Source organism: Coregonus lavaretus, assembly GCF_964263955.1.
Source record: "Coregonus lavaretus genome assembly, chromosome: 26".
Classification (NCBI taxonomy): domain Eukaryota; kingdom Metazoa; phylum Chordata; class Actinopteri; order Salmoniformes; family Salmonidae; genus Coregonus; species Coregonus lavaretus.
In genome coordinates this window covers 27270839-27297103 of record NC_140013.1, presented here as the reverse complement: position 1 = coordinate 27297103, position 26265 = coordinate 27270839, and the positions used below count along the sequence as shown (strand labels likewise).

The 26265-nt window shown below is 43.8% G+C and overlaps 1 protein-coding gene across 1 annotated transcript in view; it reads left to right on the top strand.

The window, feature by feature from the left end:
- Positions 1 to 934: 934 nt before the first annotated feature.
- The window catches only part of LOC311101300 (kin of IRRE-like protein 3), a gene marked incomplete at both ends in the record, with an annotated part of 80970 nt that continues 55639 nt past the window's right edge, over positions 935 to 26265 (top strand). Inside the window, 2 exons of the mRNA XM_084142428.1 lie at positions 935 to 1073; positions 9648 to 9797. Coding sequence (XP_083998554.1) covers positions 935 to 1073; positions 9648 to 9797 — 289 coding nt within the window. The remainder of the gene's footprint in view (positions 1074 to 9647; positions 9798 to 26265) is intronic.

Genomic DNA, 26265 nt, shown 5'->3' with positions numbered 1-26265 from the left:
TACCATCTTAGTGATCTGAGACCACGAGAGACCATCTTAGTGATCTGAGACCACGAGCGTCCATCTTAGTGATCTGAGACCACGTGTCACTTGTTAACCTATGTCGACATTCCTGCCTTATCCCCCATCCCAAGATGCATTGCCTGTTTTTACATACAGGCAGGCGAGAACTGTAGCCCAGATGACAGGCTGACTTTAAAAGGCTTTTATTCTCCCCGCTATTCCTCTCACAAGGCCTTCCAATTACCCAATGGTCTTTGTGCTACAGTGTGGTAGGATGCCAAGGAGGAGAAGGGGATGGGGGGCTGCTGTTTAGGTGGACTCAGAGAGAGATAGCTTCAAAGATATCAGAGCCTCAACATGCTCACCAACACTCTGCATGTCAGTGACACCTCTCACTAAGTGCCATTCCCCAACTGTGCCTCCAGTACCCTATGTCCACCCCACCACCCCCTCCCTACCCCTAATGGGGTCCGTCACACCACACTTTCTGCCTGAGCTCTGGTAGCACCATGCGGCTAATAACGGGAACGGCTGAAGTACATGAATGTGAGTGTGAGTTAATGTGTGCCAGAGATGTGGTGTTGGCAGACAGGGCTGTGATTTCGAGGGAGTGTCATACGAGCAGCCAATCTGCATGGGTGGAAATCCTATGTAAATGAAAATGCTTTGATTACTTTTGCAGAGTAGAGTTTCAGCAAAGTGGAGCACCTTTAATGCACCTATCTTGTTGGGTTAGGGGTTTGTTAAGTTTGGTGTTTGCACCAGTCCTTTTGGGTTAGGTGTTTGCACCAGTCCTTTTGGGTTATGTGTTTGCACCTGTCCTTTTGGGTTAGGTGTTTTGAAGGCGATGTCTTTGAATGTGTTAGAGAACTAGATCATAGTATCTGACCGTGCCTCTATCTTTCTGTATGTTTCTCCAGGAGTCCAGGCTATGTTCTCCCAGCAACCCCAGGACCTGGTGGTGGTGGCCGGCCAGCCCGTCACCCTGCCCTGCTCCATTCCTGGCTACCATGGTGTTGTCCTGTGGATCAAAGATGGCCTGGCTCTAGGCGTTGGCAGAGACCTATCAGGTAAGGAAAGATATTGATCAAACCATAGGTCACTCTTAATCTCCTTCTGTCACGTGTCTGTTTCTGATCCCTTTTCCAATCTGTTACAAGCCAGTACTATTACTTACACGCTGTCATATATCTGTCAATGTTGGATTTCTCCCTTCACTGCTTTTCATCTTTTGAAAGTTTATGTCTTCTTTCTCATCGCCATAGAAATGTTACTTTGCAGGTAGACAAACATACAGTATAATCCTATAACAATGCAGCACTGTGCGTTAAATGTGGTCTTAACTTCATTGTAACCACAGCAAAACAACCATTTTCATATTTAGGCTAACATTGAAGTGTTTTACCATTTTCTGTTCAGGGCAACCAGGACTACAAGTAGAACATGAAGGAACATTTGACATAAACATTCATGAGTTTTATTGACAAATGTCAATAAACAAATAAGGTGTGCCAAGCAAAACCCTGATAAAACATTTATTAATAATAATGGTGTAAGTACAGAAATTGTTTGCTCAGTGGGAAATTAATATCCAACTAGTAGAAAGAGACAACTGTGTGGAGTTTGAAGGTGACAGCAGCTATGTGAGCTTACAGTATTATAGACAATATGTGCTGGGATTTCCTATGATCTCTATGTAGAAAAACCCCTCTATGTAGAAGAACCCCTGAGCGTCATAGAGAAAAACAGATTACATGTACGTGTTCGTGAGAGTCTCAGCATAATAGTTTGTAGCTCAAACCATTCGAACTCTACAGACGTTTTTGTGAGAAGAACCGCTCCCGTACCCCTTTGGGATCCGCCCTTGTCTCACAAACACCAGTCTAACCCTGTTAATCACACATACTAATGGTTGGTATCAGTGGATGCAGAAGACATCTGTAGCTCTAACACAGTTTAAAAGGGGTCCAAAACGCAGTGACAGTGGGATTCAAGATTTAATTACCACACTACATGTTCCACCCCAAATATCTAGTGTCCAATAATATATACAGTGAAATACCCCAGACAGTTGTATTCACTTTAGCACTACCACAAAAATGTACCCAAGGCCTCATCAGTATCTAATAGAAAGATAAACCTAATTAATTAACAGTTTGTGGTGGGCAAAGAAGCCCCAAAATCAACACTGAATGTGTATCAATGTAGCCAGGGGTCACATTTCAAGTACTTTTAGCTAGTAAATGGGCTTTTGAAGAGTAACTCACAATCCAAATTACATTGTGCCTCTTGTATTATTACCTTAATTGTTTAATTTGGAGTACCACTTACTGCTGCACTGTCATTTTAGTAGCCTGCAGTTTCTCCACTTGACGCTTGCGCCTTATCCATATTCATGAGACGCGATGACTATCTATTCTTCCAAATAAATATTTACAACCTTTTAACTTCCGACCTCTTGAGGGAGTAAATCCATATAGCTTAGAAAATCTGCATTATTTATTAAAATATATTTTATCCCCCCGATTGTCTTTAGAAATGGGATCCTTGGGATTCACGACATTCTACGGCCTTATACAGGGAGTAAGGGAGATGAGTCTGAAAATAGCCAAGTTCCTTTCACACCTCCATCACTAGAGATCCTCCATCACTGAGGGATCTCTAGCCTGTCTCTCAGAGTAGTTACCATTCAAGTCATGGCAAAATAATCATCTGGGGCCCTTTAAAAGCGGGGCCTCTTATGATCCGTGCGATTAAATATGTATTCCACTGGAGATCTGGTGTCTCCTACCCTCTTACCTTCAGTGACTGCTCTAGTGTGCCTTTCTTGTCACCGATAGAGCTCCTTAATTAAACCTCAGTGGACGACGCTGTCCCAATAAATCCGTCCCATTCACCGGTCTGGCCCTTATCAGGCCCCCGGGAGGCTGGGGAAGGCAGTAAACAATGACCCAACAGTTTTGAAGTGGTCTGGAAGAGAGGGAGTAGAAGGAGAAGGACTTACGATAACGAGGAGAGAGAGAGAGAGATGGTGAGAGAGAGAGAGAGGGTGAGAGAGAGAGGGTGAGAGAGAGAGAGAGAGAGAGAGAGAGAGAGAGGGTGAGAGAGAGAGAGAGAGGGTGAGAGAAAGAGAGGGTGAGAGAGAGAGAGAGAGAGAGAGAGAGAGAGAGAGAGAGAGAGAGAGAGGGTGAGAGCGACTCTTAACGGCACATCAGCAGCAGTTTAACGGTCATGGGCGAGAGGCCGTGGACGGAGGCTGTGGACTGATCATGTCTCCACCACTGTGCACCCACACTCCACTCTGTATGCTGATCAATGGCCGGGCCAGGACACTCAGAGATGGGCAGAATCTGAATGCCACTCTTCATTCAGCCTGTGTCGATGAGATACATCGAATTGAAGAAGGTTGTCATGGACGAAAGAGATCTTTATTAAAAAGCATGGACAGGGTCTTAGAGCAGTGTATTAAGATGAATGTCACTTTTTGAAATAAAGTGTACCACAGCTGCTCTTTTTATCGTCTCTGCCTATGTCAACAAGCAATACAGTCAGCCATAAAGAATGATGGCATATACACGGCTATATACACAAGGAAAGCAGCTGTATACATAAAAGTGTGAGGCGTCTAATATTGTGCAGCGCATTTCAATATAGGAACCACTCTGCTATTCATTGAAGGAGCTGCGTTTGCAATAGCTCGCTCCGCCTGGGCCTGTGTCAATTCAGAGGAACAGTGATTAAAATGAGAAAAATCTTTCACTATTCAGTCTGATAAATCAGAGGACAAAAGAGGATGATTCCTATCACTCCCTGAATTTCTGCTCCTTCTCTTTGTATAGCGCCTTCTATTCTAATTAAAGAGAGAGATGTACCGGCGCAAAGCTGCACCAAATGAATGGCATGAATATGCATGAATGGCATGAATATATCTCAAAGCAGTCCATGGAGAGTGCCCACTGGTGTATGCTTTTTTGGAGGGCACAAATGGAATGATTGAAAACCTAAGTGTTAGAATGTTCCAGATAGTGTTCTTAACATTCTAGACAGAGGTGAAGAGTATTTGGAAGCTATCTGACACGTGTGCTCCTCTGGCTTGTCCCCGACAGCAAATTAATTGGTCATCCATTTCCCAACCCCAACTACCCTATTTCAATCCCTGGAGGTGTCAGTGTGAGACGTGTCCTTCCTGAATAGCGTAAATCACTATGCCCCTGCCTCTATTCATCGTCCCTTCCCCTGCCATTGATCCACTACAAAGACAAATCCATTTCTGTCCTGATGGATTCATTACCCTTAATGGGGCTATTTTACATTGTTTGCTTTAGTTAACACACGTTGTCTTTGAAATTCATTGAGATCAACGTGAGTTATATTTATACAACAGTGACATCCCTGAAATTTCCTCCCAAACAATGAAGCAGGGTTTTTGCATGCTCTACACTCTACATAAGAATGCCATTGTGTGTGTGATCTGTTTGACATAAACGTAACCCAGTTATGTCACAGGACAAAGTCGTCACTAAATCCACCAATGTCTATTTAAAAGGCATTTAGATGCCATTAAACTGGATATACGCTAAGGTATGTTTTTCATTTACTCTCAGCAAGCTTTTTTGTATTACAACAGCACATCTTATTATGTTCAATCTGCTAGAGGGCAAGAGGAGTGAATTCACTGGGTCATTTGTTTATGTACATGAACAGTGGGATTCTGTTGTACAGTACAACATAATATGCCTACAGTACATAAACTATATATACAAAAGTATGTGGACATCCCTTCAAATTAATGTATTTGGCTATTTCAGCCACAGCCATTGCTGACAGGTGTATAAAATCGAGCACAAAGCCATGCAATCTCTATTGACAAACATTGGCAGTAGATTGGCCTTACTGAAGAGCTCAGTGACTTTCAACGTGGCACCGTTCCAGCAAGTCAGTTCGTAAAATTTCTGCCCTGCTAGAGCTGCCCCGGTCGACTGTAAGTGCTGTTATTGTGAAGTGGAATCTTCTAGGATCAACAACGGCTCAACAGCAAAGTGGTAGGCCACACAAGCTCACAGAACGGGTCCGCCGAGTGCTGAAAATAATCTGTCCTCGGTTGCAACACTCACTACCGAGGTCCAAACTGCCTCTGGAAGCAATGTCAGCACAATAACTGTTCCTCGGGAGCTTCATGAAATGGGTTTCCATGGCTGAGCAGCCGCACACAAGCCTAAGATCACCATGCGCAATGCCAAGAGCTGGAGTGGTGCAAAGCTCGCAGCCATTGGACTCTGGTGTAGTGGAAACGTGTTCTCTAGGGTGATAAATCATGCTTCACCATCTGGCAGTCTGACAGATGAATCTGGGTTTACACTACCTGCCCCAATGCATATTGCCAACTGTAAAGTTTGGTGGAGGAGGAATAATGGTCCGGGGCTGTTTCCATGGTTCGGGATAGGCCCCTTAGTTCCAATGAAGAGAAATATTAACGGTACAGCATACAATGACATTCTAGACGATTCAGTGCTTCCAACTTTGTGGCAACAGTTTGGGGAAGGCCCTTTCTTGTTTCAGCATGACAATCCCCCTGTGCACAAAGCAAGGGCCATACAGAAATGGTTTATCGATATTGGTGTGGAAGAACTTGACTGGCCTGCACAGAGCCCTGACCTCAACCCCATGGAGCACCTTTGGGATTAATTGGAATGCCGACTGCAAGCCAGACTTAATCACCAAACATCAGTGCCCGACCTCACTAATGCTCTTGTGGCTGAATGGAAGCAAGTTCCCACAGCAATGTTCCAACATCTTGTGGAAAGCCTTCCCAGAAGAGTGGAGGCTGTTATAGCAGCAAGAGGGGACCAACTCCATATTAATGATTTTAGAATGATATGTTTGACGAGCAGGTGTCCACATACTTTTGGTCATGTAGTGTATTTAGTACAGTAAGCTCCTCCACTGGATATATGGCGGATGGGGTCACTTCAAGGTCATACCATTTACTTGTTGTGGAGAAATAACATCTAATTTCTCCTGAGCTTACACAGGGTCACACCAGTGCAATGTGCAGGTTCTCGTAATTGAACACAACATGGAAGGATCTTCATTCAAAGCATATATTCCAGGAATGGAGTCTCATTCAACTTCAGAGAAAGACGTCTGTCAAGCTGTCCTTTATAGCAAATAAATAGTTCAACGAAGCCATTGACTCACTGGCTGCATAATCAACAACAGCATGGAACTCAAGATCAATGGTCATTAATGTTATTAAGCGAGTGATGCCCAGTTTGATCAACACTATATTATATTAGAGTGATGTGTAACCTTTTTGACCTTCTTCTGGCCCTGTATGGAAGCTTTTGTGTCAATGTGAATAATAAGACCCATAACTGCCAGCGGTATGTGGGCAGACGAGAGCGCTCTCTATCTGAGGATCTGGCTTTCCTATAAACAGAGGAACCACTCAGAGCTCACATAGCCTACCCACTCCTCTCTGTTTGTTTGGTACCTTATTGTATGCTGGTCTTTTTATGTTTTCCTATGTTTTATGTTTATGCTATATACTCTTCCGTCCTGCATGAGCATGCTTCAGTTCGGCTGGCGCCTAGCCGAACTCGACTAACCAAATGAGTGTGCTCGCATACTCCCTTAAAATACTTTCACTTGAAAAATGCAGCAATAGTACTGTTTGTCCATTTTAAGATGCCATAGTCAGTATACACTTCCTCAAAATAGTCAGAATAAATCTAAGCAAATTCAATTTTACATCGGACTAAGATATCTCCTAGTCTATTAATCCTAATCTATTATACTCATTTTGGGTGGCATGTGCTAAAACATACCTCTTTAAATCCCCAGTGTTTAATACTAAGTCACTGGAAAATCTTTGAAGAGAACATGACTCATTGATGGATGCAACGGAATCGATTTTTCATCCAGATATTTATTGGCAGTGATCCAACAGCGGGGTTGGCAGAGATTGAGAGTGGAATACCATCTGATTTATAAGTTCAGTGTGACTAACCGCATCATTGGATAAAATGTTTAACTGTTGGCCTGGTTATGCTTAAACTCTCCACTCTATCGGGTTCTGTCATCAGTGAATTTCAGGAGAACCTTAGGAGGAGAAAGCAATCACTGCCAAGAAACACTGAACATTTTGGAGAATTTCACAAGCAGAGATTTTTGTTTAATACACATTTCTCCAATAATTAGACAGAGGTCAGCCTTTAGAGAGCTGTTCAAGTTATTCATATTGATAGCTTGTGCAGTTTTCCATAAAGATCCACAATCAAACATATCCCTTTCTGACTTATTTTTTACCAATGGGGAAATGCACTCCTCAACACACTCTCAATGCAAATTTCAATAAGTCAAGTGTTTTAGAGCTATCCCATTGGGCACACACTGGTTGAATCAACATTGTTTCCACGTCGTTTCAATGAAATTACATTGAACCAACGTGGAACAGATGATGAATTGATGTCTGTGCCCAGTGGGATCCAACTTTACTCTGCGGTGTAAAATGGTCAGGACTCCTGGACATACCTCTTCCTGCATTATTAAATTCCAAATCTCACACCACTGTGCTGCTGAAACACATCTCAATCTCTAGCCATGCCTCTTCACCATTGCAATAAAATATACTCACTCTCCAGAATACAGAAACCTCTTCAACCCCTTTCATTAATCTCATATGCCAATGTTTTCATCCAATGTTAAAATGTCTATTTCAACATGTAGTGTTTTTTTACCCTTGTAATAAGAAAATCTGGTTTCACATTGGTGACACTAATAATTCTAAGACAGGTATACTGTATTAAAGTGACCTGCTACCCAATCTCATCTCATTTGAAAAATAATAGCCCATCTCAAATGAGCATTAGCGGTGCGTGGGTAAAATCACTGGGTAAACCAAGACAGAAAAAATAAGCCATATTACAACTATGTGTTGTGATAATTGCGTTGTATGCTCTATAACCTGTTAGTTCATATGCCTTGCCACTGTGATATATAGGCCTAAGGCCAAGACAATGAGAAGACACAGTGGCAGAATAAATTCAACCACACTTTGTTTCATCACAAAACCAGAGAGCAACATCTGTCTGGTGAAGTCCACAAAGCATATTGCTTGTAGCAAACAGTTACATGACCTATAGCATGGTCAAGCAAGTTAATGTTTCCAACATATTCGTACTACTAAACAACTATTGGTTTAGAACCACGGTAAGTTACCGCAAGTTGCAAAGAAAACAGGAGCTGCGTCCACTACTCCAGCACCATTTCAACATCATCAAATCACCTCTGCTTAGTCTAATACAGTGACAACTAAAAGATAGCAAAAACTATTTAGTCCAATCAACTTAAGCTAAATATGATGTGAATGTTCATGGTTCTGATTTCTGTGTGTGTGTGTGTGTGTGTGTGTGTGTGTGTGTGTGTTTGTGTGTGTGTGTGTGTGTGTGTGTGTGTGTGTGTGTGTGTGTGTGTGTGTGTGTGTGTGTGTGCGTGCGTGCACGTGCGCATGCGTGTTCGTGCAAGTAGAAAAAGATGTTGACTCACCCTACTTGTAGAGAAACGCCAATGCCATCCTCCTCTCTTTCATGTTGACGAAACAGTCTATGACTCTGTCATAGAGCAATACAGTACATGCTTTTATTTTTTGTTTTCCTACGCTACCTGGCTAAAATGCTTGCTCGCTAGCCTAACTTCTATTCATGAGCAATGATGAGCTAGCTAGTTAACATGAATTAGCCTTCTACATCTAGCTACATATTGAATTAGCCTTCTACATCTAGCTACTTCCATCCTCTCAGGCCAGGGCCACAATGTATGAATTTATTGTTGGATCAGAATCGCCGTTATAATCATTGGCCAGTACGGAGAATTAAGTAAAACCACATGTCCAAATCCCTGTCTCCATCCATGGCTAATTTAGGAAAGGGCCAATTTTAGCTAGTTAGCTAGCCACCGTAGGACAACACAATGAGATGCAACGATTCAAGTTGTTTCTGTCAATGACGTTTGGCTCTCAATGTGATGTGATTGGAGTGAAGCCAAATCCAAATTGGCTTCCCTCAAAACGTATTTTTGGTGCACCAGGACCATTCACAGTTGAGCTCACTCAGTTTAGCTCAAAGCTGATTGGCTATTATTTTATACTTTTCTTTATCAAGGGAGGCCAAATGTTTGCTGGCTTCCCTTGCATTCAATGCTACGGGCAGCAACAATGTCATACTCTTTTTGACTAGAGAGCATCAGATAGATGGCCTACACATACAGAGACAGAGGGGCGCTGTTTCGCTCTCTCGGATGCTTTCTCCGGTGAGATACATTTAACCTCTTGCGAATTGAAGAAAAATAATGAAACACAGAGCGACGAAATATAAATTATTACATTTGTGTTCTTTTTTTATTGGTCCATTTTGGGGGGAAGCTTCCCTTAGTATCCATGAATACATGCCACTGCAAATTACCTAATATTTACGGTAACACAGCAGTCAACAATCTATATTGCACCACTGATCCTTCACTCATTTGTGATTGCCTGTGTTCAGGCATTGTTGCACAATTCATAAAATGTCAGTTGGATTGAGTGTTGCTGATATAAGTTGAAAGACTCCAGGTTCTGACAGGGCATGTGTTGCATTGTGTTCCAGGCTATCCTCGTTACACAGTGATTGGGGACCACAGTACAGGGGAACACCACCTCCGGATCCAACGTGTGGAGCTGATGGATGACGCTGTCTTTGAGTGCCAGGCAATCCAGGCAGCCATGAGGTCCCGCCCTGCCCGACTCACTGTGCTGGGTAAGTGAGGATTACATTTACACACAAATGCACACCACACATACATGCATATAATATGTAAACAGCGCCGGAAGAAGATGGCTGCCGTTTTACAGCCCTCTAACCAATTGTACTATTATGTGTGTTTTTCCGCGTTATTTGTAATTTATTTTGTACATAATGTTTATGCCATCGTCTCTTATAACCAAAGAGAGCTTCTGGATATCAGGACAGCGATTACTCACCTCGCGTTGGACGAACACTTTTTCTTCAACGAGGCGTTCGCGAAGGATATTCTACAGACTCCAGACAAGGCCCAGATCCCCGTCATTCGCGTGAGGAAGAGACGGAGATACCGTGGACGTAGGTCGGGGTGCCTTGTAAAGATCCGACGGCGAACGAGTAAACTGCCTCTCCCATCAATCCTATTAGCCAACGTTCAAGCTTTGGATAATAAAATGGACGATTTAAGATTACGGTTATCCTACCAACGGGACATTAAAAACTGTAATATCTTATGTTTCACGGAGTCGTGGCTGAATGACAACAATGACAACATTCAGCTAGCAGGCTATACGCTACATCGGCAGGACAGAACGGCAGACTCGGGTAAGACGAGGGGTGGCGGTCTCTGTATTTTTGTAAACAACAGCTGGTGCACAAAATCAAATACTAAGGAAGTCTCAAGGTTTTGCTCGCCTGAGGTAGAGTATCTTATGATAAGCTGTAGACCACACTATTTACCAAGAGAGTTTTCATCTATACTTTTCATAGCTGTCTATTTACCACCACAAACCAATGCTGGCATTAAGATTGCACTGAATGAGTTGTACAAGGCCATTAATCAACAGGAAAACGCTCATCCAGATGCAGCGCTCCTAGTAGCAGGGGACTTTAATGCAGGGAAACTTAAATCCGTTCTACCTCATTTCTACCAGCATGTTAAATGTGCAACCAGAGGGGAAAAAACTCTAGACCACCTTTACTCCACACACAGAGACGCATACAAAGCTCTCCCTCGCCCTCCATTTGGCAAATCTGACCATAACTCTATCCTCCTGATTCCTGCTTATAAGCAAAAACTGAAGCAGGAAGCACCAGTGACTCGGCTAATAAAAAAGTGGTCAGATGACGCAGATGCTAAGCTACAGGACTGTTTTGCTAGCACAGACTGGAACATGTTCAGGGATTCTTCAGACAGCATTGAGGAGTACACCACATCAGTCACTGGCTTCATCAATAAGTGCATCGATGATGTCGTCCCCACAGTGACCGTACGTACATACCCCAACCAGAAGCCATGGATTACAGGAAACATCCGCACTGAGCTAAAGGGTAGAGCTGCCGCTTTCAAGGAACGGGACTCTAACCCGGACGCTTATAAGAAATCCCGCTATGACCTCCGACGAACCATCAAACAGGCAAAGAGTCAATACAGGTCTAAGATTGAATCATACTACACTGGCTCTGACGCTCGTCGGATGTGGCAGGGCTTGAAAACTATTACAGACTACAAAGGGAAGCACAGCCGCGAGCTGCCCAGTGACACAAGCCTACCAGACGAGCTAAACCACTTCTATGCTCGCTTCGAGGCAAGCAACACTGAAGCATGCATGAGAGCACCAGCTGTTCCGGACGACTATGTGATCACGCTCTCCGTAGCCGATGTGAGTAAGACTTTTAAGCAGGTCAACATTCACAAGGCCGCAGGGCCAGACGGATTACCAGGACGTGTACTCCGAGCATGTGCTGACCAACTGGCAAGTGTCTTCACTGACATTTTCAACATGTCCCTGACTGAGTCTGTAATACCAACATGTTTCAAGCAGACCACCATAGTCCCCGTGCCCAAGAACTCTAAGATAACCTGCCTAAATGACTACCGACCCGTGGCACTGACGTCTGTAGCCATGAAGTGCTTTGAAAGACTGGTCATGGCTCACATCAACAGCATAATCCCAGAAACCCTAGACCCACTCCAATTTGCATACCGCCCCAACAGATCCACAGATGATGCAATCTCTATCGCACTCCACACTGCCCTTTCCCACCTGGACAAGAGGAACACCTACGTGAGAATGCTATTCATTGACTACAGCTCAGCATTCAACACCATAGTGCCCTCAAAGCTCATCACTAAGCTAAGGATCCTGGGACTAAACACCTCCCTCTGCAACTGGATCCTGGACTTCCTGACGGGCCGCCCCCAGGTGGTAAGGGTAGGTAACAACACATCTGCCACACTGATCCTCAACACGGGGGCCCCTCAGGGGTGCGTGCTCAGTCCCCTCCTGTACTCTCTGTTCACCCATGACTGCATGGCCAGGCACGACTCCAACACCATCATTAAGTTTGCCGACGACACAACAGTGGTAGGCCTGATCACCGACAACGATGAGACAGCCTATAGGGAGGAGGTCAGAGATCTGGCCGTGTGGTGCCAGGACAACAACCTCTCCCTCAACGTGACCAAGACAAAGGAGATGATTGTGGACTACAGGAAAAAAAAGAGGACTGAGCACGCCCCCATTCTCATCGACGGGGCTGTAGTGGAACAGGTTGAGAGCTTCAAGTTCCTTGGTGTCCACATCACCAACGAACTATCATGGTCCAAACACACCAAGACAGTCGTGAAGAGGGCACGACAAAGCCTATTCCCCCTCAGGAGACTAAAAAGATTTGGCATGGGTCCTCAGATCCTCAAAAAATTCTACAGCTGCACCATCGAGAGCATCCTGACTGGTTGCATCACCGCCTGGTATGGCAACTGCTTGGCCTCTGACCGCAAGGCACTACAGAGGGTAGTGCGTACGGCCCAGTACATCACTGGGGCAAAGCTCCCTGCCATCCAGGACCTCTATACCAGGCGGTGTCAGAGGAAGGCCCTCAAAATTGTCAAAGACTCCAGTCACCCTAGTCATAGACTGTTCTCTCTGCTACCGCACGGCAAGCGGTACCGGAGTGCCAAGTCTAGGTCCAAAAGACTTCTCAACAGCTTCTACCCCCAAGCCATAAGACTCCTGAACAGCTAATCATGGCTACCCGGACTATTTGCACTGCCCCCCCACCCCATCCTTTTTACGCTGCTGCTACTCTGTTAAGTATTTATGCATAGTCACTTTAACTCTACCCACATGTACATATTACCTCAACTAGCCGGTGCCCCCGCACATTGACTATGCAACGGTACCCCCCTGTATATATAGCCTCCCTACTGTCACTTTATTCTATTGTATATATAGCCTCCCTACTGTCACTTTATTTTTTACTTCTGCTCTTTTTTTCTCAACACTTTTTTGTTGTTGTTTTATTCTTACTTTTTTGTTTAAAATAAATGCACTGTTGGTTAAGGGCTGTAAGTAAGCATTTCACTGTAATGTCTGCACCTGTTGTATTCGGCGCATGTGACCAATAAAATTTGATTTGATTTGATTTGATTTGATTTGATAATAGACACATTTTGAAGAATGTTCACAGAGAAAATGGCAACGGAGGCAGTCCGTGACTTAGTAGCCAACTCAAACCAACCACAATGTCATATCTGTAGTGCTCCTCCCTTCCCTCAAAACTTTCAAAATCCACTAAATCTGTGCACTGAATCAATGATCATGTCACAAAAGCCACAGCTTTTTATAAGCATACAGCAACTATCAAGATAATGCTGCAGCAAATGGAAACAGTACAGCATCTCTAAACTTTGCCAGTCCCTAATGTTTTTACTTTCATTTCCTGCTACACACCCAGCCATCTTCAGTATTAAGCCTGAGAGGCTGCTGGTTCTTAATTAAACTTTATTGGGTTATCATTCAGCGTTGTCAGTTCTGCCTTATTGAGCAGCATTAGTAAAATCACTGCTCACTCTTCTCTATCTCCCTCTCTCTCTGCCCTCCACTCCGTATACCCTTCTGCTGTGGAGGATGATGGGTAATATGGGGGGGACCTGGAGTCAATGACAGAGCCAGAGAACAAGGGAGAGGGACTGAGGGGAGAGGAGGAGGGAGAGTGGGAGGTCCGAGAGTATCCTCGCCACGAGAGACTGATACGCCTTATTGATCTCCGCTAATGAAAAGTTAAACTAATGATCTGTAGGGGTGGAGGCAGCCAGAGAAAGGAGAGAGGGAAGACAAATTGAGGCCCAACTACTCTCACCCTTGCAAATGGATATGAATGAATAATTATAAGTTCTTTACTGAGAGTCAAAGGAGCTATACCCCGCTTCCCCTTCCTCCCCTCCACCCATTCAAAGTTAAGTTTATCTTCCTCCAACCCCGCCGTTCACAGCAGCTAAGTCGTTTGATCAAGGCCTCAAGGAGAGGAGAAGGGTATGAGACACTAATCATTTAGGATGCATTGCTATACCCTCTGTTTATTTGTGGTCTTTCTCAGTTGGATTTGATTAATTGACTCTTGATGGTAGTGTTGCTTGGGGGCTTGATCAACATTGAGTTTAACTAAAGCATCCTTTTCCTGCTCAGTACACTACTGCAACAGTTGATACACTACATGACCAAAAGTATGTGGACACTGAACTTGCTTCCATTCAGCCACAAGAGCATTAGTGAGGTCGGGCAATGATGTTGGGCGATTAGGCCTGGCTCGCAGTCGGTGTTCCAATTCATCCCAAAGGTGTTCGATGGGGTTGAGGCCAGGGCTCTGTGCAGGCCAGTCAAGTTCTTCCACACCGATCTCGACAAAACATTTCTGTATGAACCTCGCTTTCTGTACGGGGGTATTGTCATGCTGAAACAGGAAAGGGCCTTCCCCAAACTGTTGCCACAAAGCACAGAGTTGTCTAGAATGTAATTGTGTGTTGTAGCGTTAAGATTTCCCTCCACGGGAACTGAGGGGCCTAGCCGAACCATGAAAAACAGCTCCAGACCATTATTCCTCATCCACCAAACTTTACAGTTGGCACTGTGCATTCGGGCAGGTAGCGTTCTCCTGGCATCCGCCAAACCCAGATTCGTCCATCGGACTGCCAGATGGTGAAGCGTGATTCATCACTCCAGAGAACGCGTTTCCACTGCTCCAGAGTCCAATGGCGGCAAGCTTTACACCACTCCAGCCGACGCTTGGCATTGCGCATGGTGATCTTAAGCTTGTGTGTGGCTGCTTGGCAATGGAAACCCTTTTCATGAAGCTCCCGACTAACAGTTATTGTGCTGACGTTGCTTCCAGAGGCAGTTTGGACCTCGGTAGTGAGTGTTGCAACCAAGGACAGACAATCTTTACGCGCTGCGCACTTCAGCACTCGGCGGTCCCGCTCTGTGAGCTTTTGTATATATACTGTACGTTTCTAACCCAGGCCTGTTGAGCTGCAGTCACATTCTCTAACAAAGTAAAGATCGCTACTTAGAGAAAAGGGCTTGTCTGTTCAAGTCCCATTAAAGTGATTAATCATCAATAAACGAGGGGAGCCATTTGTCTCTATTCCTCTTTGGCTATTTGAGGGTGAAACACTTATCATTCTTTCTCATAAGCCCCGCCAAAAGATGTGTTTAATCCCCTGCCTAGCTGGCTGACTTCTGAATATATTGCGAAGGAGGGCCCCCAGGCAGGCACACATGCAAGGTAATGGAATAAATATATGCAAGCCCCGTGTCACTAAAAACTCTAAGCTGTGAATTACCCGCCAGTGGTGACAGAGTGTGTCTATCGACTCGGAAGACAGTGACGGTCCGTCCACAGAGTGGAACAGTCTCCCTTCTCTCCTACCTGACTGTCAAATGAATCTAAAAACATTCCCCTTATCGCTCTCTCATCAGGCAATATCTGTCCCAGCTCTACTGTGTTCTATATCAAAGGGAACCGTTTTCTTTATGACTTTGTTATTTACAGATAAAAGACACAGATTTGGAGTGCTTTTTTGTCGCTCGATATTCTCCCTTAAGATTGGTACTGTGTCATTTTGTTCATTTATTACAGAAAGCCTTGAAATTCTAGTCTACAGGCAATTCCAAGACTGTTGAACTCCTACACCTAAATGATCTTCAAACACAAAATACCCAGCATGCCTCAATGGGGCAAAAACGCAAAATCCAATTTTGGGTGGCATTTTAAGCCAAGGATCTACAGTCCCTACTCCTGTTTTCACATTAGCAAAACAATTGTGGGTGAGTTTGGAGTATCTTGTTTGAGTAGCATTAGGAGTAAAACGTAAGTTTATCAAATAAATGCAGTGTCAGGGAAACCCCATAGAGGAATGAAAGGGTCGTCAATAAAGCAACCAGGCGTCAACTTCCCTCCTCAGAAATATTTCAAGAAAATATGTCCCCTTGGAAAAATGGTCTTTGAACTTTGAACCCCATTTCTGAGTGCAGCCATGGGATCCAGGCTGCAACCATGGAGCCCTGGAGGCCAAGGGGGCTGAGGTCTGGTGAATTAGGCATGAAGGTCGAGAGTGATCTAGGGGTTGTGGTCCGGGGGTAGTCCAGAGGCTAATTATATCCCCTTCAGCAAGGTAGCAGGCATCCAAACCTATGCCTCAATGTGTTCACCTTGGTCTGGGGTAGGAATGAAGGGGGAGGCATGGGCTCTCTGGAATAAGGTATCTACCTTTAAACAGACCTGTGAGACCAGGTAATATTTTGTAAGAGAAATGTGCAACATTTACCATTTAGCGATGGAGAAAGAGTTATTGCTGCTGTTTTCATAGTAGGCCTACATTGAGTGATGAGGTCTGCTGTTGTCTCTACTGTGACATTTAGAGAGCTCATTGACATTCTTCTGCCGACAGGTCTTCTAATGAACCTTCAGTCCTCATCAATCGCTTATGTTTTATCTTTCCTTTGTTGTTCCTTCCTGTTCCTCACTAGGTCTTTCTCTTTAATGCAAGGCCATAACCCTCTCTGATTACAACATTTGATGCACTCCAAGATGAAAACCGATATTTAAGGGATGTAAAGTAATGCCATAAGGCCCTAATACATTCATAAGTATTCTCTGGGAATTTTATGTTTTGATATTGCCCATTAGGAAATATTTACTTTAAAGCAGATTAACTCAGAAGAAAATACGAGGGCCAGATCTGTCCTCAGTTTTTCATTTGCTGTCAAGATAATGATTAATTAGATTCACACTGCTAAGGGAAAATCAAGTTTCCTTAGCATGGAATTAATAACGGTAAGTAGCAGGTCTTAGAGCCAAAGTGTCCCAGCCACTCTTCTGCCCTTGTTTGTAACTTTAGAGAGCATCCAGAGGCACTCCGATTATTAACTTTCATTGCAAGAGTGCAAGATGTGAGATCTGACAAAACACATCCTTCCAAATGGCTGAACATTTGTCATTGGAGCAGCCAAAGATAAAGACGGGCAAACAGCCTTTGAGTTCTGACTTGCCTTTGATAATCTGTGATTTTCAGAGGCAGAAATCACATTTTACAAGAAAACTTGTTGATTATTATTCTCTGGCTGGTCTAGCCTTGCACAGTGCCAGGGGTCATGGTGTGCCTTGCAGCACGACGTTGGAAGGGGATAATATAGTTATATCTAACTGTGCACAGATCGTTTGCTTCCCAGTGTCCTCTTTTTACTGCATGGAGCTCACCTCTAGTCTTATGTCTAGTTTTTCGTCCTGTGGTGAAATGATTGATTGTCTGTTCAACGTGACCCTTTGTTATTTTTACCTTCCACCTCATTCCTTTGTCCTCCAAAAAATAGACTTGTCCATTCAGGGGAGGGAGCCAGTGACTTACTTGACTTTAACACACCTTGGGGAGTGTAGGTCATCCACTAGATTTCTCCAATAGTGTTGGACCAAACAATGCTGCTCTGCACAGCAGGGTCTTTTTAGCATGACATCTGACTGAGTAGTCTCTCTACTGAAGTGCATCTAATGTGAACTTTGAAAATCTTCAGTCATATGTTTATTCTATTACATTGCAATGTCATGTATTTTTTTTTTTTTTTTTACTTAACTTTAAAACAGTGATAGAGAAAGGGGGAAAAAACTCAATCATTTAATGAAAAAGTGCCCTTCAACTGTAGTTGTTGAAGGTAAAACTGAATTTTGTCTCGCTAATGAAATCTCAACACTAAACCGAAGGGCAACTTCATGAGGAACATTGTGTTTTTATAACAAGACATAAACAAGAAGCAGTAATTGTCCCTAGGTCTCCTGTAGTTCAACCCACTGAATCCCACTTATGATTTACGGAATCATGCATTTCAAAATAGATGTAATGTATGAAAACGGAAAGGACACAAAGTAAATGCCTTATTGAAGAATCACAGGGGGAGAATGCAAGTTGATTGGCTTGCAGTAACAGTCACGACGGGAGCAGTATTTCAATCGGCACCACTTTTACCGTTACAACTAATTAATGGAACTGGTTTTATGCACTCCCCAGCTCTCTCTTTCTCCCTTTCTCTCTCTCTCTTGAAATAAAATGTTGAAACACCTCATTTTGCAGTTTAAGTGTGCTAGTGTTCTGTATGTAACCAATACATCTCTCACAGAAGTCAATTTGGCTCGAGCCAAGAATGTCAGCTGAAGTAGGGCCAGATAAGAACCCCTGATCAGCAGTCATTTTGTTAGAAATATGGCTCTTCCATTTCCATTATCCTGCTAACACTACCCTGATTTACATTAAAGTACATTACTGAGATCTGAGACAAAGAGAACATCTATAATATCACTGACTCTATGAACAGCTGTATGTTAATACCCAACAGATTGCAGGTAAGATATTTTTTGGGGGTTTGAGTGAGTTTTAATAGGAAGGGGTACTTTTACACACACGCACAGCTGTGTTTTTGAAATCTCTTCAAATCAATATAATATGTTTAGTAATAAATTATCATAAGAAAATAACGATTATTGACTTAAACAAATTTAGAACTGGAGAAGGTGAGAGATTGATTGACACTCTATAAGGAACAATGCATGTCCATAACATTTAATGGAAAGATATATGTCATTTTGCAGCTATGTGGCTGCAAAATGACAGCCACATAGCTACACACAAACAAACACACATGCACACACAAGCACATATAAACACACACTAAAAACACACACACAAACACTGCAATGTCAGTGCCCTCCCAATCTGTGGAGAGCAACTTTGGCGCTACACATCGCTGCTCTGTGACGGAGCCATCTCTGCACGCTGCTGACAGCTCTGGTATCTCACCACTCCTCCCATGTCTCCAGAAAACCTCTTCATCCCTGCCTTCACTCTCCCTCTGTGGGTCAGCACACACACGCATGCACACACACACACACATTCATCTCTCTATCACTGATCATCTGTCTTCTCATTTGGACAGTGTCCACTATGATACTTTGGATAGGCATCATTCATGCATGCAGCTGTAAGAAAATAAAAAAGAAAGGCAAACTAACACAGCTGGTATGAGCAGTTAGAGACAGTCTGTGTGCGGCAGGATCTTGTGACCTACAAACAGGTGTATGGTGACAGCACTTGAAGAGGCCTGTGATTTGGGACAGTGAGCCACGTATGTCTCTTGTCTTCCACCTACGATGGATTTTTTTTTTTTCTCCCTTCTCTTTTGTGATCTATCTATCACAACCTCTGCAAGCTGTCACGCCACCGTCGCATTGGGGTGACAGGCGGCTGGCGCGAGCATTCCGCCGAAACCGACGGGCGAGCCGACCCATTGTTGTTCCAGACACGTCGGCAAAAGCAGAGCACTTTGCACGCTGCTTTTTCCAGACCCCCCCCCATCTCAGCTCCTTCTGAGGTTACCCCTCTCATTCACTCACCTCCAAATTGCCTTTGATACCAACTCTCCTGCTTCTGGAAGGCTGTGTATAGGACTACAGGCTGCTTGGAGAATGTTCCTCAGCCTGGGTTTGGCTGTTAATGACTCAGGTTGTCCGCCATCAGCAGAGCTCCAATGGTAATAGACTGGCTTTACTTCTCTCCCAGTAATGGCGCCATCAAGGTGTTTTCTCAGACCAGGCTAATCCCAGAGGTTCTGAGGTATTGAAATGTCTCCCAGGACACAGGGTAGGTTTATACTCAATGTTTATTCGGACAAGCCCTGCCTATAACAGACTTACTGTCACACATGGTTGGGTTAATTACAAATCCATATGCCTCAGTCTCATTTATACATAACATTGATTATACACTAAAAGTAAATTATCTCACTAAAACACAATCAATCAGCCCTGCCTTCTTCTCCCCAGCCTGCTCTGAGTTTAATGGTAAAACATGGCTCTGAGCTCTGGGTTGGGCAAAAACATGAAACAAACCCTAGTGCTATCTCTCTCAGGAGGGGGCGATACAATTCCATTAAACTCCAGTGCTCCTTTAATGAACTTCAGTGGAATCTCTTATCTGAGGAGGAGGGCTGGGCTAATGTAAGTTGTGACACACTGCGTGCCCAATCAAAACACACATCGCCTGTTAGTCTCACTCCCTGAAAAAGGTTGCTTGGAGCATAAATATGTGAAATTAACTGGTACACCTGTGATGGCCCGTGAAGTAGTGACAGACAGGCAGACCATAACCCTCCAAATAATCATTAAGGTTGAGAAAAAGTAATGAGCAAGGTACATTTAGAGGTCAAATGTTAATACATGCCTGAGATCCCTCCTCCAGAGCAGGGAGGAAAAACAGGGATTCTAGCAGTATGAGCCAAGTAAGAGGAGAACACATACTGTAGAACTAATCTTCTCTTGATTAATCTACTCCTTTAAAGAAAACTCACAGAATCTCTCTCTTCCACGCCCTATCTCAGACAACAAGAGGATGTTTTTTTGCTCTCCAACCGAGGAGTTGAGAAACTATTGAGCAGTGTGTGTGTTTGTATGTGGGAGATTGCATTATACTCTCCCAGAGTGAAGTGGGGAAAGAGGAAGTATTTCAGCGAGCCAGCTGGTAATTAAAGAGGAGCGATCAATCCGAGCCGCTGACCGGCTCGTGAGAAATCCATTGCGGGGCCGCAGTAAAGCGCTAATTTGGAACCATTAGGGGCTGCCGAGTTTGCAAACAGGCCTGTAATGATGATGACTGGCATGGTTCGAGGCCTTTGTGCGGCTGTCAGACTGGCCCGCAAGAAGGACGGTGGTGGAGAGATGGCTTAACAGCAGCCCTGTATGGAGAGAGAGAGAGAGGGAACTGGAATTACACTTCCTTTTGTAACTGTCCTGGCAGTTAGACTGTGACTCGGAATAGGCTACTCTTTACTGTTGCTTCATTGTCCACTGTAGAAAGTCCACTGTAGAATGTACAAATATAGATCTATGGCATGTGAGGTAGAGGGGTTGAGGTAAACTACTTGCCCATTGTTCAGTCATGCAGTACTTACAGTACGTCTGAGTGAGCCTTTGGTTTTGTGAGGGGATTGCCCCTGTGTACCTAAAAGGGAAACCCACAGTGGGAGCTTGAGGAGTGCAGATGGAGAGCATGCCACCTGTGCCAATCACTTAGCAAAGAGATTACACTGGCTCTCATTCTACTCAGAGATCCTCGGTGTCATCCCTGTGACAGACACCAGACACATTGAGGAAATGAAAAAAGCCCTGTCGGAGGCAGCCAAGCTAGTCGTTCTCATTTTACATTTACATTTAAGTCATTTAGCAGACGCTCTTATCCAGAGCGACTTACAGGAGCATTTAGGGTTAAGTGCCTTGCTTAAGGGCACATCGACAGATTTTTCCCCTAGTCATCCCGGGGATTAGAACCAGCAACCTTTCGGTTACTGGCACAACGCTCTTACCCACTAAGCTACCTGCCACCTCCTCTTTGTCTGTTTTCCATCCACCCATGGCACATCACTGCCCGTCTCCCAGAGCAGAGCACACGACCTGAAAGCGTAACAACAATCTGTGTGTGTTGCCATGGACCTCAGCGTATGGAGATTCCCATGCATTAAATCTTAACCTTCGCTAGAGCGGCACTCAGGTCCTCTCTGAGGGAAACCTTATGGATGGTTTAAAGGCTAAACTATTATCAGCTTTACAGGTCAAGATGGGTCAATAATGTCTCTAGGAGAGGGGTTGAAAATAGCCTTTAAAATATTACACTTTCATATTCTGTAGTGGCATTGCATCACTTCCTGGCTGTACTGTACCTACTGGGCACAGACGTCAATTCAACGTCTATTCTACGTTGGTCCAACATAACTTTATTGAAATGACGTGGAAACAACGTTGATTCAACCAGTGTGTGCCCGGTGGGTATCTGGTTTCTGGAAGCCTTGAGCTGTCATGTTCTATGATAGAAAGTCAACACATTTTATCTGGATTACCGTATTTTCCGCACTATAAGGCACACCGGATTATAAGGCGCACCTTCAATGAATGGCCTATTTTAGAACTGTTTTCATATATAGGGCGCACCGGATTATAAGGCACATAGAATAGAAGATGCTGCAGTCAAACGTTTGACTGGGGTTGCGTTATGCATCCACTAGATAGAGCTGTGCTAAAGGGAATGTCAACAAAACAGTCAGATAAAGTCAAACTTTATTAAGCGTTCTGACAACAATTTTGGGGTCTTTATACACACACAAGTGGTGTGGGACTGTGAGTAAGCACAGTACCGGTGTTTACTGACTACGATAGCCGTAATGCTGCAAGCGGTGCGGCTTTGTAGTTTACCAGTCGTACTGAAACATTTCATTATTATTACATTGTTTTTATTGTTTTTTCATACTGAAACAATTTGACAGAGCGCCTTGAGCGCCGTGTACAACCAGAATGGATCAACTAATTAACCAATTGATCCATATATAAGGCGCTCCGGATTATAAGGCGCACTGTCGTTTTTTTTGAAAATTAAAGGCTTTTAAGTGCGCCTTATAGTGCGGAAAATATGGTAGTTAACAGCCGTTGCTCTTCCTTGATGGCATGGTATTGTGACTGGAGTGGTGACAGTCAATACCAGCCTGAATCCACAATCCACTTACTCCATCTTTAATATGCATGCCTGTGCTGTCGTCAGTCACATAGTGTTAGGCTCTAAGAGAGCTCCAAATGGAGCAGTTTTTCCTTTCAATTTGCCACTTCAGAAGATGAAATCTTTGCATACCTCAAACAACTTGACAGTTAATTAATGTTTCAGCAGCATTGAGTGAGCACTGACAGCAATCCAATAACACTGGATCTCTAGAAGCAACTGTCATCTCTCCATCTCTGTTCCTCACTATTTCATATCTTCATGAACAAATGAGAGGGTTGATAGGGCTTCTCTCATTCAGGTGACAAAGAGAAGGGTAAAGCTTGTTTCCAATCTTACACAACAATATTACCATTCTACAATGTACTGTATGTCCATTTGTTCAGACACAGTATTTCTATCTTACACCAACCTGTATAACTTTAAATCATGAAGAACACCAGATCAAAAGGTCATGAAATAATCACAATATTTTCTGTACAAACAAAACGTTTCACACTATATCACTGTTGCCAGAGGCATCTGAAGAGGCAGGAATGTGTCTATGGGTCTGGTCTAGAAACAGGTTGGAGAATCACCTGGGAGCTGAGTCACAAGGCTTAGCCAGACTGAACTGGCAAAGCAGAAAAGCAGCCCTTCTCCCCAGCTCTCCCCTGCTGCACAATCCCACACTTTGTCATAGTATGTCACCGGTACTATACAGCCCTGCCTTTTTAATTGCTTGTCCTAAGGAAGGAGGACGTGTGTGGAAACAGGGGAATGCATCAGTTATATTTAGTCTGCAGTTTTCTTTCCTTCCATAACCCCAAAAATAAAATTAACTAGAGGCAATAAAAATAACCTGTATGAGCTTCCTTCCTGAGTTTGGATGTTAACTCTATTTTATGCCAGAAGTTGTAGATGTGTTGATGGTGACACAGTCCTTGTTGATCATCCATAGGTGATTTCAGCCAGTAGTTTTGAAAGTTGTGCTCACGAGCCAAAAGAGGTCCCTATTTTTTGTGTACTACGGTATGTCATCCAATTGTGTAATGCTTCATCCATTTCGTATTATATGTTACGTCCTGCAATTTTGTTATATAGGTTTTTGCAATTCGTATTATTTTTTTGGTTGATGCAATTTGTACAATATGTTATGAATTTGTTGTGCTTAACATCCCTGACTACATCTTTAACCTTTAGCATTAAATGAGTCAGTGACACGGCAGAAAAGGAAAATGGCCCTTTCTACAACAATAAATGTATAACTGTATAGCATGTACAGTGAGGGAAAAAAGTATTTGATCCCCTGCTGATTTTGTACGTTTGCCCACTGACAAAGACATGATCAGTCTATAATTTTAATGGTAGGTTTATTTGAACAGTGAGAGACAGAATAACAACAAAAAAATCCAGAACAACGCATGTCAAAAATGTTATAAATTGATTTGCATTTTAATGAGGGAAATAAGTATTTGACCCCTCTGCAAAACATGACTGAGTACTTGGTGGCAAAACCCTTGTTGGCAATCACAGAGGTCAGATGTTTCTTGTAGTTCGCCACCAGGTTTGCACACATCTCAGGAGGGATTTTGTTCCACTCCTCTTTGCAGATCTTCTCCAAGTCATTAAGGTTTCGAGGCTGACGTTTGGCAACTCGAACCTTCAGCTCCCTCCACAGATTTTCTATGGTATTAAGGTCTGGAGACTGGCTAGGCCACTCCAGGACCTTAATGTGCTTCTTCTTGAGCCACTCCTTTGTTGCCTTGGCCGTGTGTTTTGGGTCATTGTCATGCTGAAATACCCATCACCGACCCATTTTTTATGCCCTGGCTGAGGGAAGGAGGTTCTCACCCAAGATTTGACGGTACATGATCCCGTCCATCGTCCCTTTGATGCAGTGAAGTTGTCCTGTCCCCTTAGCAGAAAAACACCCCCAAAGCATAATGTTTCCACCTCCATGTTTGACGGTGGGGATGGTGTTCTTGGGGTCATAGGCAGCATTCCTCCTCCTCCAAACACGGCGAGTTGAGTTGATGCCAAAGAGCTCGATTTTGGTCTCATCTGACCACAACACTTTCACCCAGTTCTCCTCTGAATTATTCAGATGTTCATTGGCAAACTTCAAACGGGCCTGTATATGTGCTTTCTTGAGCAGGGGGACCTTGCGGGCGCTGCAGGATTTCAGTCCTTCACAGCGTAGTGTGTTACCAATTGTTTTCTTGGTGACTATGGTCCCAGCTGCCTTGAGATCATTGACAAGATCCTCCCGTGTAGTTCTGGGCTGATTCCTCACCGTTCTCATGATCATTGCAACTCCACGAGGTGAGATCTTGCATGGAGCCCCAGGCCGAGGGAGATTGACAGTTATTTTGTGTTTCTTACATTTTCGAATAATCGCACCAACTGTTGTCACCTTCTCACCAAGCTGCTTGGCGATGATCTTGTAGCCAATTACAGCCTTGTGTAGGTCTACAATCTTGTCCCTGATATCCTTGGAGAGCTCTTTGGTCTTGGCCATGGTGGAGAGTTTGGAATCTGATTGATTGATTGCTTCTGTGGACTCCCTGTGGACTCCCTTTAAGAGTGTGCTCCTAATCTCAGCTCGTTACCTGTATAAAAGACACCTGGGAGCCAGATATCTTTCTGATTGAGATGGGGTCAAATACTTATTTCCCTCATTAAAATGTAAATAAATTCATAACATTTTTGACATGCGTTATTCTGGATTTCTTTGTTGTTATTCTGTCTATCACTGTTCAAATAAACCTACCATTAAAATTATAGACTGATCATTTCTTTGTCAGTGGGCAAACATACAAAATCAGCAGGGGATCAAATACTTTTTTCCCTCACTGTATAGGCCATTGTCCATAAAATCATTCAACAGTGTAGCACAGTATCCATAGTTCCCCCTTTTTCATACCAACCCTTGGCTGTTTGACAGAAGAACCCCGCCCACCTTCTCTCTCCGACCCTCTCACTCTCACAGGCAAAAATGCCAGCTGCTCGCAGCCTTTGATTCCATCATGCCCCAGATCTGCACTGTAATGAGCGTTGCAGGCCAATCAATAATTCACTGGAGTTTGAATAAAAACAGGGTGATCAGCATGTGTGTAAAAAGAGGAGTGTAATCAGTGCCATTCAGGGGCCTGCATTCTGCAGTTATCCACCACTCTCTTCCTCTATCTGTCTCTTTTCTGCATATGAGATGACGACTGACTGCCATTCCCTGGCAATCTGTCAATTCTATTCAAAGGTTTGATTGCCCCAATTGCCTCCATGTATGGACATGTAAAAGTCATGATTAAAATGCAGCAATGTCTGTATCATCCATTCACATTGTCAGTAACAGCACAAAGCTGAACTGTGCTTTGGATTTCTGAGGCCTCTTATTCTGAGTCCATTGTTGGTTACACTCCATACATATGAGGTGACCAAAGTCTGCCCAATACGCCTCTGACATCTCTGCATCAGTGAACATAGACACCAGGGATTTCAATTTCACAGGAGAGAAAAGGGAAAAAAACTGAAACCCCTCATCTCACTTGTCATTCACAAAGCTATATTGTATTTGAAGTAATCGCCCTGTCCTTGGCTTGCACAGTATTACTCAAAAAGAGAGAACAGGTAGTTTTA